This window comes from Rhinolophus ferrumequinum, unplaced genomic scaffold, assembly GCF_004115265.2.
Source record: "Rhinolophus ferrumequinum isolate MPI-CBG mRhiFer1 unplaced genomic scaffold, mRhiFer1_v1.p scaffold_87_arrow_ctg1_1, whole genome shotgun sequence".
Taxonomy (NCBI): Eukaryota; Metazoa; Chordata; class Mammalia; order Chiroptera; family Rhinolophidae; genus Rhinolophus; species Rhinolophus ferrumequinum.
Window position 1 is genome coordinate 693363 of NW_022680445.1, and position 16560 is coordinate 709922.

At 48.9% G+C, this 16560-nt stretch overlaps 1 protein-coding gene across 4 annotated transcripts in view; it reads right to left on the reverse strand.

The window, feature by feature from the left end:
- UXS1 (UDP-glucuronate decarboxylase 1) overlaps window positions 1-16560 on the reverse strand; it is a 103330-nt gene that overhangs the window by 14716 nt on the left and 72054 nt on the right. For all 4 annotated transcript variants that reach the window (XM_033102373.1, XM_033102371.1, XM_033102375.1 and 1 more), the window contains exon 10: window positions 8427-8546. In XM_033102373.1, the coding sequence (XP_032958264.1) occupies window positions 8427-8546 (120 nt within the window). The remainder of the gene's footprint in view (window positions 1-8426; window positions 8547-16560) is intronic.

Genomic DNA, 16560 nt, shown 5'->3' on the forward strand with positions numbered 1-16560 from the left:
ACCCAGGAGATTTTGGGTAGAACACAGAGGTGGCGGGGGGCGGGAGGGGCCTCACGCTCCATTTGTGTACACTGGACTATTCCGTGTCTCTGCCTCTCGTCTCCTTTCCACCTGGCGAAGTGCTACTCATATCTCAGGGACCAGCTCGGATCTGCCTCCTTGGGATGCACCCTGGGCTCACTCCCAGGAGAATGCACGGCTCTGCCCTTTGCTCGGCGGTCCTCCCCTCACCTTCCATACTCAGCCGTTCATGCCAGCTCCCTGGGTCAGGAGTCGGCAGGGTGACTCATTTTTGCCCTGCTGCAGCCCAGCACGGTGCCAGTGCTCAATGGACGTGTGCTCAACAAGACCCTTGTGAATTCTGCACTTCACTCCACTTAGTCAGAACGAAGAGACTGGAACAGAAGGCTCTTTGAGGGACTCCCTAACCTCCCAGTCACAGAATGAAAGAGCCAGGAGTGTTTGTTTGTTTGCTTGCTGGCCTGTGGTGGGAGGAGGGACTGCCTTCTGGAACAGCCCGATTTCCAAGCTCCATGACAACACTGGTGCCACCTCCCCCACCCCCCGCACCGGACAGCAAAGAAGAACCATCAACAGCTCTGTAGACAATACCAGCCCACTGGGCATCCTTCCCACAGTCTCAGCACCAGGTCAGTGGGTCTGCTCTTGTGTTCGGACAACGTCCATGGCAAGTCCAACAGCTTCAAAAGCTGCCTGGGCTTGGTCTTCAGTCCACTCACCCCTCGGAGCTGTGACATCCCACCCATGCACTGTCTCCCAGAGCTGAGCCCACCCAGGAACGTGCACAGGCAGCTCGAAGTGCCCCCCAAATATGCTGTAAGGAATGTGTTCAGGGCACCATGTGCTGGGTGAGCCCAGGACAAGGACAGGCCAAACGGACAGCCAAGCTTAGGATCTGAAGACTCAAGCCCAACACGTTCTAGATAAAAGGAACAAGGACACTGTGACGAGACAGCTGCAGCATTACAGCTACAGACCGGAAAGTCCACAAAAGCTCCTAAAGCCTGAAATAACCTGTGTCTGTCGTGCCTGCCACACTGCTTCATTCTAAGTGCCTCCCTGTGAGGGCAGTCACAACTGGGGACCAGGCTGTCTTCAGGCACACCTCCCTCCCGGCTTCCTCAGGGCTCCTCCCCAGGAGGAACCTCCCACCCGGCACAGCCCTGCCATCCGCACAAGCTCGGGAGGCCCGGAGCTCGGCTGCATGGACGTCATGGGGTGGGGGGTGCCTGGCCTGCTCCCTTGAGGTCCAGTGATAAAAGCCCCAAACAGCACCCCTCGCTGCACACACCCCTTACACCAGGGTCCCACCTGATATCCACGTAGCAACTGGGACCTGGGGGGGAAAGTCCCCTTTGGAGAAAGAGGTCATAGGGGGGCCACTGTGCCCAGGCCGTGGCAGGAATGCGTGGATCCTGGGGACCGCCAGGGTACACCTCCCCTGGACCCTGCCGATGACGTGGCCTTGAAGATGTGCTCCAGCATGTGCATTAAGCCGAGATGCCACGCGAGCAGCGCTTGGACCTGCCCCCCGCATCCTGATGAAGTCCTGTTGCACTTTATTCCTACGGTGTATCACACTCTACATCTACATGTTGGTTTATACCAGCCTTCTTGTATCACCACCACGGTATTTTGCAATACGAGGACTTATAATTCACGTGTGTAATAGTCATGCTGTGCGTGTTCAATGTGTGTGACAGACAGAAGACGCTATGCCATCCCCTCCCCCAAATCCGCTCTCCCTGCCCTTCGGAAGACACCTGAACCCCTGTACACACCCCTCCCCTACAACATGGCACAGGAGGGCGGAGGCCAAGTCTCGTCCACAGACCTGACACAAGTCGGGGCACAACGACTGCCCGGACATGAATGACACAGGGACTGGTGCTGACAGAGAGCACCTGTAGTCCTCTCAGCCACCTTGCTTTCCTCTAAGAGAAGACACTGGGACTTCCAGTAGCTTTGGCTTCATTTCTAAGGAAGCAGGAACGCAAGGGTCCCTGTTAAGCCTGGGTAACTAAGCGCTGTGTGCAGGTCGAAGCAGTCCAGTGACTCAGGAATTCCCAAAAGGGAGAGGCAGGCGGGTGGATGGACAGGCAGTTGGGAGCAAGAGGGCGCACGCAGGGAGCATGCACACCCACCGCGAGGCCTCCTGTGCCTAAGATGCCTTCTCGTCTCTCCACGGATAAAGGGCCAAAGTTAGGAATCACTTACAATCCCACGCTGTTGGTACAAGATGTAAATAAGACATTGGCTTTGCACTGGTCTTAGAGAAGTATGGCTTTCCCAGTCTCCCTTTGGTAAAATAGCAAGGCTTTTGAAATGACACACACCCAGGATCAAACCCCACTCTGCCACATCAGGGCTGTCCTGGGAAAATTCATCTCAGTGAAGTTGTTTCTCATCTGCACACTGAATAAAGGACAGCCAGGCGGCACAGCAGAATCAAACCTACCATGAAGGCGTTTACACAAACACCTTGTGTGTGTGGGCAGCTGTGTTTCAACTGAACTCTGGACTAAATAAAGTCTCTTCAAAATAAACTTAATAAGCCAGCTCCACCTAAACCATACTCATCTATTTTCTAAACTCTCTGAACTAGAATATAGTATTTTCTGAGTTTCTATATGATTCAACTTAGAACACAGCTTCTGCATACGAATTACAGAACGTAGTGGTACACAGGCACCCCTCATTTTATTGTGCTTCACAGATATTGTGTTGTTTTCTCAAATTGAAGTTTTGTGGCAACCCTGTGTTGAGCAAGTCTATCGGCGCCCTTTTCTAACAGCATTTGTTCATTTGGTGTCTGTCACATTTTGGTAATTGTCGCAATATTTCAGTTTTTCATTATTATTATATTGTTATCGTGATCTGTAATCAGTGATCTTTGATGTTACCATTGTAATTGTTTTGGGGTGCCAGGAACAGCGAACTTATCAGATGGCAAACTTAATCGATAAATGTGTGTGTTCTGACGGCTCCACCGACCGGCAATTGCCCTGTCTCTCTCCCTGTCCCTGGACCTCCATAGTCCCTGAGACACAGCACTATTAAAATTTGGCCAATTAATAACCCGAAAATGGCTCTAAGAGTTCAAAAGGAACAATCAGACATCTGTCACTTTAAACCAAAAGCTAGAAATGATTAAGCTCAGTGAGGAAGGCGTGTTGAAAGCCAAGATAGGCCAACAGCCATGCCTCTAGCACCAAACAGGCAAGATGTGAAGGAAAGGAAAAGTTCTTGAGGGAAATTAAAAGTGTTACCTCAGTGAACACACAAATGATACCGTGTTTCTCCGAAAATAAGACCTAGCTGGACCATCAGCTCTTATGCATCACTTTTGTAGCAAAAAGTAATCTAAGACCCGGCATTATACTGTTTATATTATATTATATTATATATTATATTACATAATATTATATTATATGTGGTCTTATATTAAAATAAGACTGGGTCTTATATTAATTTTTGCTCCAAAAGATGCATTAGAGCTGATGATCCAGTTAGGTCTTATTTTCGGGGAAACAGGGTAAGAAAGCGAGACAGCTTTATTGCTGATACGGAGAAAGTTTTAGTGGTTTGGATAGAAGATCAAAGCAGCCCAACATTCCCTTAAGCCAAAGCCTAATCCAGAACAAGGCCCTGACTCTCTTTAATTCTACGAAAACTGAGAGAGGTGAAGAAGCTGCAGAAGGTAAGTGTGAAGCTAGCAGAAATTGGCTTATGAGGTTTAAGGAAAGAAGCTGTCTCCATAACATAAAAGTGGAAAGTGAAGTAGCAACTGCTAATGTAGAAGCTGCAGTGAGTTATCCAGAAGATCTAGCTAAGATAGTCCATGAAGGTGGCTACACTAAACAACAGAGTTTCAGTGTAGATGAAACGGTCTTATATTGGAAGAAGATGCCATTTAGGGTTTTCATAGCTAGAGAGAAGTCAATGCCTGGCTTCAAAGCTTCAGAGGACAGGCTGACTCTCTTGTTAGGAGCTAATGCAGCCGGTGACTTTAAGTTGAAGCCAGTGCTCATTCACCATTCAGAAAATACTAGGAACCTTAAGAATTATGCTGAATCTACTCTGCCTTTGCTCTATCAATGAAACAACAAAGCCTGGATGACACCGTATCTTTTTACAGCATGGTTTACTGAATATTTTAAGTCCACTGTTGAGACCAACTACTCAGAAAAGAGTCTTTCAAAATATTACTGCTCATTGACAATGTACTTGGTCACCCAACAGCTCTGAAGGAGACGTACGATGAGATTAATGTTGTTTTCATGCCTGTTAACACAGCATCCATTCTGCAGCCCAGGGATCAAGGGGTAATTTTGTCTTTCAAGTCTTATTATTTAAGAAATGCATTTCAAAAGGCTATAGTTGTCACAGAGAGTGATTCCTTTGTTGGGTCTGGGCAAAGTGAGTTGAAAACCTCCTGGAAACGGTTTACCATTACAAACGCAATTCATGACTCATGGGAAAAGGTCAAAGTGTCAACATTAACAAGAGACATTGGAAGAAGTTGATTCCAACCCTCATGGATGGCTTTGAGGGGTTAAAGACTTCAGTGGAGGAAGTAACTGCAAACGTGGTAGAAATAGCAAGAGAACCAGAATTAGAAGTGGAGGCTGACAATATGACTGAATTGCTGCAAACTCACGATAAAACTTTAATGGATTAGGAGTTGCTTCTTATGCATGAGCAAAGAGAGTAGTTTCTTGAGATGGACTCTGTACAATGGTGAAGATGCTATCAAGGTTGTTGAAATGACAAAAAAATGGATTTACGATATTATATAGTTGATAAAGCAGTGGCTGGGTTTGAGAGGACTGACTTCAATTCTGAAAGAAGTTCTACTGTGAATAAAATGCTATCAAATGGCATCACATGCTACAGAGAAATCATTTGTGAAAGGAAGAGTCAATTGACGTGGCAAACTTCACTGTTGTCTTATTTTAAGAAGTTGCCACAGCTACCCAACCTTCAGCAACCACCACACTGATCAGTCAGCAGCCATCAACACTGAGGTGAGACCTCCCACCTGCAAAAAGATTCCAACTTACTGAAGGTTCAGATGATGGTTAGCATATTTTAGCAGTAAAGTATTTTTGAATTCAGATATGTACATTTTTGGACATAATGCTATTGCACACTTAATAGACTACAGGATAGCATAAACCTATCTCTTATATACACTGGGAAACCAAAAAATTCACGTGACTTGCTTTTTTGTGATATTCGCTTTATTGTGGTGGTTTGGAACTAAACTGTAACACCTCCAAGGTTTGCCTGTATTACCCGAATTATCCTAACAGGCACCCAATACAGTAGTGACTCAAGACACTACGGCATGACCAAACAATAAAATTTGCTGAGGGATAAGATAACAAAGGGCTTCAGAAAAAAATCAGCTGGAAAGTAAGCGATTACATTACCCCAGCTTGGAAAAGAGAAGATGAGACATTGAGGTGTTCCCAACTACCACTGAAAAGGTATTTAGTCTTAGAAATAACTTGTTGGAAACATGGCAGAGAAGGAGAAAAGATGAACTCTCCTCCTCATTCTCTTTGCTTAATAAACCAAGTGCTGCCAGAGATGGGCTGGATCCAGAGAATCATGATGTACGACCCCTCCCCCAAGACTTCTCCATAAAAGCATCTGACAAAAGCAAGAGATGCTCACTGAACTGGACAGAAGAGGATGAAAAGTTAGGACTTCATCAAATCACTGAAGGGAAATAGAATTGTGTGTGACAGAAGAAACAAACACATTCTGAAAGGGCTCCCTGGGGACTCCTGCTCCTGCCACCAGAGGCATCTAGAGAAGACTAAACCCCGGCATTTTTTGGACTAATTGCAGTCTTGGGTGGCACCAGCCAGACGTCTCCTCTGTCACTGGCACAGAAGCTTGCACAGCATGAAGACAACACATGAGTTATTACCGCTACCCACAATGGGAACATTCTTGGACTGGGCGGGGGGCGTGCTCTCCCACCTGACACTTGGGCCCTGGCTGCTGCCCAGGAGACAATAAATCAAGAATTTCTTTCTCGGAAGGCTTCTACCAGTTTGCTCTGCAAACAAAGCAGCTCTGATTGCATGGTGTAAGGACAGTTCTGAGGGCAGTGACTAAAACAGCACCAGGAGTGTCCCTGAAGGTGAGGAATTCTCAACGGAGCAGCTGGACCAAGGGGCCAAGGTCACAAGCACCTGGAGGCCAACAGCGGCAGAGGGGAACAGGGCAGGAATGAGAATGAGCTCCACCTCGTAGGAACACTACAGCTGTGAGCTTCCAGAACAAGTCACTGAGCCCCCGGTGCTCATCACAAAGGACAGCAGCCACCGTGACCCCCGTCAGCAACTTGACCACACTTATCACATGTCACCTGGGTGCCAGGTACTCTTCTGGGAGCAGGGGACACAGCCAAGAGTGAACCCAAGTTCCTGGCATCAAAGAGCTCACACTATAGAGGGGGTTGGGGGCTGGAAAATTAACATTTCAGTTGGTGATAAGTGCCATGAAAACAATAAAAAGCACAGTTCAGAGGGACAGAGTGACAGCTGAGTGCCATTATACACAGAATGGTCCAGAAGCCTCCCCAAACAAGAGGACAACTGAACAGGGAGATCACCTGGAAGGTAAGCGTTCCGGGGACAGGCAAGAGCAGACAACTCAGGATGGCGAGCAGAACAGGGCTGAGGCTGGCTGCCGGCCATCGCAGGACAAGGAAAGCCATTTGAGTTCCTCTGGCTGCTGGGTTGTGAGCAGTGGACAGGAGAATAAGACTGATTAGGAGCCCACAGCAGTAAAATGGGAGCGGGCGGCAGCATGGGCCGGGGTGATGGAAGAAGAGGTGATAAGGGCCCAGGTCTGCATCTATTCAGGGCGAGGACACTAGGGAGTGCTGGTGTGTGGCGTGCTGGGGAAGGACCGAGTGTGACCACAGCGGCACCAAGGCATGGAGCTGGCATCTCGTGAGTGTGTGGGCGGGAGAGGAGGCTTGGGGTGCCCAGACCTCCAGCTGAGGTCTGGATTCACCCCTCCCTGTGTGTTAAGCAAATCTCACCTAGAAAAATGTGTCTTGCCCTGGGGGAGCCACATCATTTTTTTGGTTCTAAACTGGCTAAGCTTTTTGTTCTGAATTGGTAGTGGTGTAGCAAACACATCCTAATGGAGCTGACCACCATGGAGAATGGGGATTAAGAGCGGAGGACCAGGGTTTAAACACAGCTGCTGCTGTTCGGCCACGTACGCTTGGGAAATTTAAACTCTGTGCTTCAGTTTATCCAGCTGGAAAATGGGGACAGTAATTATCACCTGTACTCCACAGATCTGTTGTGAGCATTACATGAGTTAATAGATGTAAAGATTAAAGAACAAAAATAGTAACTAACTCTATTGGTAGACAGCTAGAGAGAGAGAAAGGAAGAGATGGAAAGATGGCTAGACAAATAGATTCATATGTTTATATAGCTATAAGTTTCCCCCCTGGAAACTCAGCTGATAAGTAAACCGTCCTATAGGATTTTCAGAGTACCCAGATGTTGATCTAATCTGGAGACCTACCAAACACTGAGCTTTAAAGGGCCACAGAAGGTCACATATTGAAGAGCAAAGAAGTGGAGGCAGAAAGGCAGGGAGAGGAATGGGACAGATAGGAAGAAAAAGAAGGGAGAGTAAAGGAGGAGAGCAGGGAAGACTTGGCAAAACCAAAGAAAACCAACCGAAATAATCAGCAAACCCCATGGCAGCGCAGGGACAGCGCCCCTCCCTGAGGGAGGCGAGGGGACGATGAGGATGTGTGGAGCCAACGGCCCCGCTGACTCCACAGGGGCTACCTGCGGGCAACGAGCAGCGGGCCTCACCCTCGCCGCACACGCAGACCCCTGACCCTAGGCCTCCAGGGGGCCTCCAGGTGGCCTCCAGGTGGCCACGGTGCTCCAGAAGCCCCCTCCCCCTGAGTGGGAACGACTGGCAGACGGAGGGCTTCTCAGCACTGCCAAGAAAACCGCCCAAACCAGCTCAAACACCCATCCACTTCTCGGCCACCTGCGGGGCACTCAGTACAGACAGCCCCGGCTACTGCCAGTGGGCCAGGACACCGTCGGGAGAGATCTTTGCACACAGGCCTGCGCAGACGGACACACTGGGAGGCCTGGGAGCGTGGACCAAGCCCGCAGCCCACCGCACCAGGATACCTGTGGGCTCGGAACACACGGTTACCGGACTCTCATCAGTCTTCCTGTTCCGCGTTGTACGCATGCGCCTGCTGTCCCCATCGCTGCAGGCAGCACGGACATACAGACACACAAAGCGGCAACTCAGGAGTGCGATTCCCTAAATCACGATCCCATGAGCACTTGCTGGTGGTTGCCAACCTTTTCTGCCCACGGAGGCCGACATACCGTGAGCGGCTCGCCCTGGAGCGCCTGCAGGATGAAGTTGCTGACCACCCGGCCGTCGTTCATGTGCATGCGCGGCCCAAACGTGTTGAAGATTCTCGCCACTCGCACTTCTACGCCTTCCTGAAACAGACAGCGGAGCAAGTGAGAGGCGTCTCGTTTTGCAGCGCGCACGTCCGCTGCCACAGTGCCATGCCTACACACGAAGCACGTCAGGACAAGTCCTGCCTTCCGTTCCGATAGGAAGTAGCTTTTTGATTGAACTGTGTACAATGTGCTCATTGTGAAAACATCTGCAGACTACAGAGAGTTATACCAAAGAAAGTCAAAACATGTCCCAGGTCTCACCACAAGGCCACCGGCATTAAAACTCTGGTAGTACACTGCAAGATACTTATGTGTTTATATCATTTTTTCTCCCCAGTAAATAACTATTTTTCCAATTGGGATCATGTTATGCATATTGTTTTATAATTTTTTTCATGTAATACTTTTTGCAAATTTATCACACAACACAGATTTCAATGTCAATGAATGTTTAATAGCTGATTTGAAGAAAAAGGAGTGTTCATCTCAGGTAAGGGGGTACATACATATACACATTCTTAAAGAGCTGCACTGACCTGTTCCACTGAAAAACTGCACACAATATAGCACCCCATACTGGCTACTAGCTGAACCGCCAGGAAAGGTGTATACCAACATTGTTTAAAACACATCTCTCTCTGTGTGGTAGGATCACAGACATTCATTTTCCTCCTTTGTGTATTTTTTACTGTTTCTATTTTTATTACAATAAACATGCATTACTTTTATAATCAAGTAAAGCCTATTTCCAAATATGTTATCAGGGAAGTATATGTTTTAAACTTTAAAAGCTTTCTCAAAACTATCTAATTTAATTAATTTCACAGACTGTTTTTTCATGGATACAAACGTTAAATGTTTTACCACAACTCTGAATTAGTGGCCTTTCACAGAATCCGTGCTTCTGATCTGTTGTATTCAGACTATGAATGCATTTTCTGGGCATCTGAGGCAGGCAGGGTGGTGGTATGAGGACCTGGGCTCCTGTGCCACCCAGCTCCGTGGCTTAACCAGCCTGCCACTTACCCTGTGTCACAGTAAAACTGCGAGAGGAACAGAGCTTCCTTTACAGGGTATTATAAAATTAAAGCGATCCCTGAGTGGCCTTCAGCACAGGCCCAGCAGTTACACATTAATAGTTGCTCCTGTTGTCGCTACTAGACAAAACAGTTGCTTTGTATTTCTGCCACCTCAGGTCTGGCACAGCCTGGGACTCTAAGGGGACCCTTAGCTGACGGGGCTTGTGGAGCACAGAATTCTGCCCCCAGTATGGTGCGTGAAAGGCCACGAGCTGCAGTGTCCCAAGGGCACACATTAGGTCTCAAAGTGGCAGGAGCCACCTGGCCGGCCACCTCTGCCCGCACCAACCCCATCTGCGTCCCTCAGGTGCAGTTTCTATATGTGCTGAGACAGGAAATGGTTGGGAATAATGGACCCAGGACACAGGTAACTTTTAGAAACCACAGCACTGTATTTTTGCTAACTCCTCCCAGCAATACATTATAATACTTTCACATGAGTTTTTAGATTCTTAGGATTAAGAGTGGAGCTGTTAGACTTGGTCCAGGAATTTGAAATCAATCCTTTTCTCTCCTGAACTCAACAGAAATATTTCAAAAAAATGGGGCTAGGACGACAGGAAAGAGGAATAGAAATGTTGATCTCAATAGAAAATAACTCAAATGTATCAATCCACTTGCATTTAATTGTTAAGATGAAGAAAGAATCAGAATTGGATAAATATGGCTTTATTCTAGGAAGACACTGGAAAAACCTCAGCACATTTATACTTGTCCAGCCTGCATGGCTGCCAGGAGGAAGCTCAATGAGGTATGTAAGGGTTACAGCAAATCCCTTTCATCCTCCTGACCAACCCTTTCCCCAGGAACAACGTTCCAGAACATGGCCTTACTAAAAGCAGAGTTCTGCAGACACTAACTGGCCCGCCTGTACACGAGCCTGCTTGTTTTGATTTTCCTATTTGGATTGTCACCTTAGGTGACACAGGACAATGCCTCTGGACAGGTGCAGCCGCATAGATAGTCACGACGTTTTTTAAGAACGCTAGCTCTCAAGCCTGGTTTACACCAACAACACTAGTTCCATCGTAAGCCTTACCTCCCAAATCAAATCAATACAAACCAAGGCTTTCTCGATGGAGACCTGCTCTCCTCTCACGCACTGGCTCCTGCTAAGGAGCATCAGGACACAAAGTTCCCCATTTAGCATGCACAGTCCATCACTCAGCCCCTGGGGCCCTGTGGTAGCTCCAGGCAGGAGGGTGGACAGTCAGCAGGTACCATGTGGCTACTCAAAGTGGTGGCCCACTGGGAGCCCACACCTTGGAGGAAGGTATAATCACTCCCCATATCAGGCCTGAGGAAGAAAGGGCCAGTGACCCAAAGCCTGCTCCCAGGATGAAAACCCAGGAAGTGCCTGCCAGGGCCACAGCCTCCTTTAAGGGAGACCCTCCTCTGAAGGACCTGTGAGCAACACTTGCACAAACTGTCGTCTCTTGTTCATCTGCCAGGGACAGAGGCTTTGACAACTACCAGGTGGTGCATCTTCTTCCACCCTGGCAAAGTGCAGGGACACACACACATGGCCAGGACAGCCGAGTCATTCTGAAGCATGGCGGGTTTCACTTTGTGTCTGTGGCTTTGTCCCATGTGGGGAACCATGCCTCAGTCACTATGCCTCTGCGCCTCAGGGAGTTCTGACATTATACCAAGGACCAGCACGAGTCCTACTATGCTCTGCGCCTCAGGGAGCTCTGACATTGTACCAAGGACCAGCACGAGTCCTACTATGCTCTGCGCCTCAGGGAGCTCTGACATTGTACCAAGGACCAGCACGAGTCCTACTATGCTCTGCGCCTCAGGGAGCTCTGACATTGTACCAAGGACCAGCACGAGTCCTACTATGCTCTGCGCCTCAGGGAGCTCTGACATTGTACCAAGGACCAGCACGAGTCCTGCAAGTGAGTCACATCAGCACAAAACCAGTGGGAAGTTCGGAGGCCGGGCGATCAAGGGGCCACACGGGCAAGCACATGTAGGTCCACATAGGTAAGTGGCATGGAACACACATGTGCAGAATACACTGGGGGAAGCCTGGGACTGGGGGGTTGGATACCTGGTGGGCTCTCATTGAGGTCCTGTCATTCACTAGCTGCACGTTTCTGGGGAAGTCACTTTAGTTTTCTAACATTTAATATCCTCATCTTTGGAATGGGGACAATAATATCCATGTGCCTTCACCACAGGAATTAAAAGACAATACGTGAAACTGCTTTGAAAACAGTCATCATTCCTGTCTATCTCTAAATGATGGCTCTAATCTTGGTATTTGCCCTTGAACTTTGACCTCGTTCCCTGATTACACCAAATCCTGGCATAATGGTGACCGCGTGTAAAGTATCTCAGAAACGTTTCCAATTAGCACCCAGGACCCTTTTACTGACTGGCCTTGGATGTAGCAGTGAGCAGGCTGCAGGATGATTACCAGCCAGATGGGTAAGCTGGCGTCCCGGTGCCTGTCCCCATTTGCTGCAGCCACGAGGGTGAAGGCCTGGGGAGGCAGCTCTGCACTGACTGGCGAGGGTGATCGGGCAGCACAAGGGAGGGGCAGAGCTTCCTCCTGCCCACATACCCCAAGGATGGAAACGTGGCCTGCAGGGATTAAATGGCTCTCCCTCTAAAGGGATCTTAAATGTGACCATTCCTTGGAGAGTATTTTCTCAAGCCACTGAATGCCACGGCACGATTATGACCACTGTCTTCACTGATGGAAGGTGCCGGGGATGGAGCAGAGAAGCACAGCACGGGGAGAGCGGGTGCTGACCATCACCCCTCCCCTGTGGACAGCCTGTGCTGAAGGAGGCGCCAGGGCGTATTTACCCGTAGGGGAGGGACAGAGAACTAACAGGAAGTGCTCTCAGGTCTGGCAGGCCCAACCCTGTGACGCCTCCTCGTGCCCCTGAGAGGTACATGCACATCCCTTAAGCAACAGGGCCAGGTGACCCGCAGGCTGAGCCATGCAATTCCCCTATGGCCTCTCATAAACGCCTCTTGATGGGGTCTGCTCCCTACCTGGGGATAAGCCCGAGGCCATTACAGAAGGAAGATCCACTCCGCAATCTCCGCAACAGCCCTGCTTTAGTTGTATTGTAACAATCGTTCTCAGGTGTTGGCTACCCAGCAGGCTATGCTCACTGCAAGGCCAGGAGGGAACAGTGTTGCTCTGCCAATTTCTAGGTGGGGCAAGTGGGTGTGGAGAGTGGGTCCCCAGCCAGCAAGCCGCAGAGCTGGGTGGGTCCAGGCCAGGGAGTCTTGACTCCTAGGGTATGAATCTTACCCCTCGAACATTTGACCTGTTTTAGCTGCTTGCTGAGTACTTTTTTTAACTAAAATATAATATACATACAAACTATTTAATTTTTTAAAGATATTCTGATGCCAGAAAATAAAACAAAGCCATACTGTCACAGCCTCTGGACTAGAGGATTTCTCAGGTTTCTGTCTTTCTGCTTTGAAAGTTTGTGGTTTTATGAATGGTGGCCTGTTTGCAGACCCCACCCAGTGGGTGGGCCACAGACCCTGGGCGTCAGCCTTACTCAGGGCAGTGAGCTCAAACACACACCAAGCACTGGCCACAGCACAGCAGAGAAGTTCCCACATTTATAAAACCACCACATCCAAGTGCACATAGCAGCTGCAATTTAATTCCTCTCTGACAAGTTCAAAGTATTTGTGAAAAATGCTACGCCCCTTGATCCCAACTTGCATGTCATTCCATCCCTTGGAAGAAAACTCAAGGCAGAGTCTCTTTGGGTTCACGTCTCTGAAGTGTGTGCTTGTGATAGACTTTGTAGAGAAATCAAATTCTATTTTGAATACGTTAGCATATTTCATTAAGAGAAATTCACAAGAGAATCCTTTGGAAAAGGGAAAATCTATAAAAAGATTATTCCTACCTCTATTTATCCTGTTTATATTATCAACCCTTGTACACTAGATTTACTCAGAGTAAAATATATCCATGTACACGTGGGAGAAATAAAATGACAATTTATACTTAGGAGTAGATGTGTCATTATGTATACAAAAATAATTTAAGTTATTAAATAATTAATTAAAAACACGCCAAAGACATACTATTCCACCGGGTTCATCCTTCTTTCTGGTTCTTTTTTTCATTCGTTTATCTCTAGATAGCATAAGTTGTAACACTTAAAGTTCTGACTTTTGTCCTAAAAGTTGCACATTTAGAACTAGAAACTGACAATGTCACAGTGCAGACCCTCGTTGATGAGCCCGAAGGAGCAATGGCGATTCTACAGCAATGCCACCTAGACTGCTTGTCCTAAGCATTGTCACATGACTGTGTGTGTTTCCAAGGAGCCCGGATGTCCTTGGACTTGGAGCTGCACCTTCTCTGGCTCAGCCAAGCTTCCTGAGCCACAGTGGCCCACCAGGATGCCCAGGACAGAGGGAGGAGCTCATTCTACAGGCCGCCAGTCCTGGGTTCAAGCTCTGCTCACAGGCTGGGGAGTTGGAAACTAGTCTTAGAGCCCATGCTTCCTTCTGTAAAATGGACTATCCACACCCACCTCAAAAGGGCTGTGGGAATGCGAGGAGGTTACGCAGACGGAGCCCTAACACAGGCTGAGCCTCACAGAAGCCGGCCCAGCCCGGGCAGAGCATTAACCGGACCACAGACGTGACTTTTCCATCCACTCACCAATCAAGCGGTGGGGCCTCCTGTGTGTGAAGCACATGCCAGACATTCTTCAGTGGAGGCATCCTTCACATCCTTCACATGAGTGACGGTCCTTCACAAGGAAATCCCTCCTGACAGGGACACTCAGCCAGAGACCAGCTGTCCACACAAGGGGCTTCTAATGGCTACACGACTGTGCAGTTTTCAGGGCAGTGCCACCAATGCCATCAATGTCCTGTGACCAATGTGAGCAGCACTGTAAATGCTGACACAGTCCCAGAGTTCCCTAGGAGCTACATCCCTCAGCTCACGAGCCGGATGACATGTATGACAGTGCTGGCTGGTATGTGTGTGAAATGCGTACCCTGGCTAGTGTCCAAGTGTATATTACAGTTCTGGGCACACAGTCAGTGCTCAATAATGCGAGCTACATTGTTAGTAACTGGTATCATTGCCATGAGCTCATACCTGAAGCGAACATGTATACTTACAAAATTGTCACTGAAGTTACACTGTTAATCATTTAATAACAATTAAAAGCTCAATAAAAATGCCCTATTTGCCCAGCTTTACCTACATAAAAATTCACTGAGAAACACAAGACTGAAAGCAAAAGAAAACAGTTGAGAGGCATAACTCCCTACAATCTTACTATGCAGTAAAATGCAATACGTGCCCCTCATACACTCAACTTAGTTTCTTTAAGTACCAACATACGTAGAGGCTGTGCTGTGTATGTGGGAGACCACCTTAATCTTTGGGGTCAAGATATTTTGGGCTCAAAAATGATAAAGTTATGTCCTTTCTAAAACTGATTAATGTTTCTTAAAATAAATGGATAATAAAAGCCAACTGCCCAAACTTAGAAAGCAATTAGTTCTGCTTCTGGCTGAGAAATTGACAAAAAAGACTAGATACCTACATCAGCACAAGGTTATTTTGTGGGTCTCTAATGTTGTTGTAGTGCAGAGGACCCTGCTCGCTGCGCCATGTGTAGTGCAGGGCATCCTGCCGACTACGCCAAGTGTCGTGCGGGGCGTCCGGCGGGGTCTCTGGTCCCGCCCCCCACATAAGAACGCAGGACATGGTGAGGCCGAAAAGGAACACCCACGGAGCCATAGGTAGGGGAGTCATACCACTATACTCTCACTGGCGGCTGGGTTGGAGACACAGGAACCAGGAGCAACACAATTCCCAACCCTCACTGCGCCGCTTGCAGGCTCAGCCACCATCTTCTTGCTAGCTCCCCTTTTCTCTCTTTTCTTCTCTGCTAGCCTCTTCTCCTAGCCTAGCCACGGCAGTTATATTCATGGCTAATGGCTCACTGGTTACAGCTGACGGCCAACTAGCCACAGCTGCTGGCCATTTGATCAGTCGATGGCCATTTACTACCTGAGCCAGCACCTTTCTATGTGAGGCCGAGAGCCTGGAAACTGCTTTTTGGGGCTCTGTCCCCACACTCCACCCCTACAGGCTCTCGCCTCACAATCTACGCGACAAGCGTCTTCCGCGAGGGGCCCTGTGCGAGGAACCTGGAGGTGAATGCTATTTCCTGGACACAGCCAAGCTCTCTGGTCACAGCCAGGGTTTCTCAGGGCACCACCAGTACTTCTGGGCACAGCCAGACTTCCCGGACTTCTTAGGGTACCACTAGTCTCCCCGGGCACAGCCAGGGTTTCTCAGGGCACCACCAGTACTCCTGGGCACAGCCAGACTTCCTGGACTTCTTAGGGTACCACTAGTCTCCCCGGGCACAGCCAGGGTTTCTCAGGGCACCACCAGTACTCCTGGGCACAGCCAGACTTCCTGGACTTCTTAGGGTACCACCAGTCTCCCCGGGCACAGCCCGGCTTCCTGGACACAGCCAGGGCCTCTCAGGGCACCGCCACTCTCTCTGGGCACAGCCCGGCTTCCTGGGCTCAGCCAGGGCTCACAGGGCAGTGCCACTCTCTCTGGGCCTCTCAGGGTACCGTACTGGAACTATAGCGACTCACAGTCAAGGTGCTTACATATTCTCAATGGTGGCCAGTCAAGACACAAAAGCAAACATCCCCCAGTTCCACTACATGGTGGTATGTTCCCAAACAGTCAAGCTGTCCATTAAATTAGGGATGGAAGGCAATTCCCCATAGTCCATAGTCATTGCCAGGGCTGTCCTGGGGGTGAGGGATGACTTTGACCTCACCCTCAGCTCCCATGGAGGACTCAGCAAGAGTTTCCTCCTGGGAATACAAGTCCTGCATCCGGGCTGCCTCAGCAAGCACTTCCCAGCCCATAGGGCCGCAAGGACCTTCGCTTTCTCCGGCCTCTGCTGATTAGGGAACCGTCC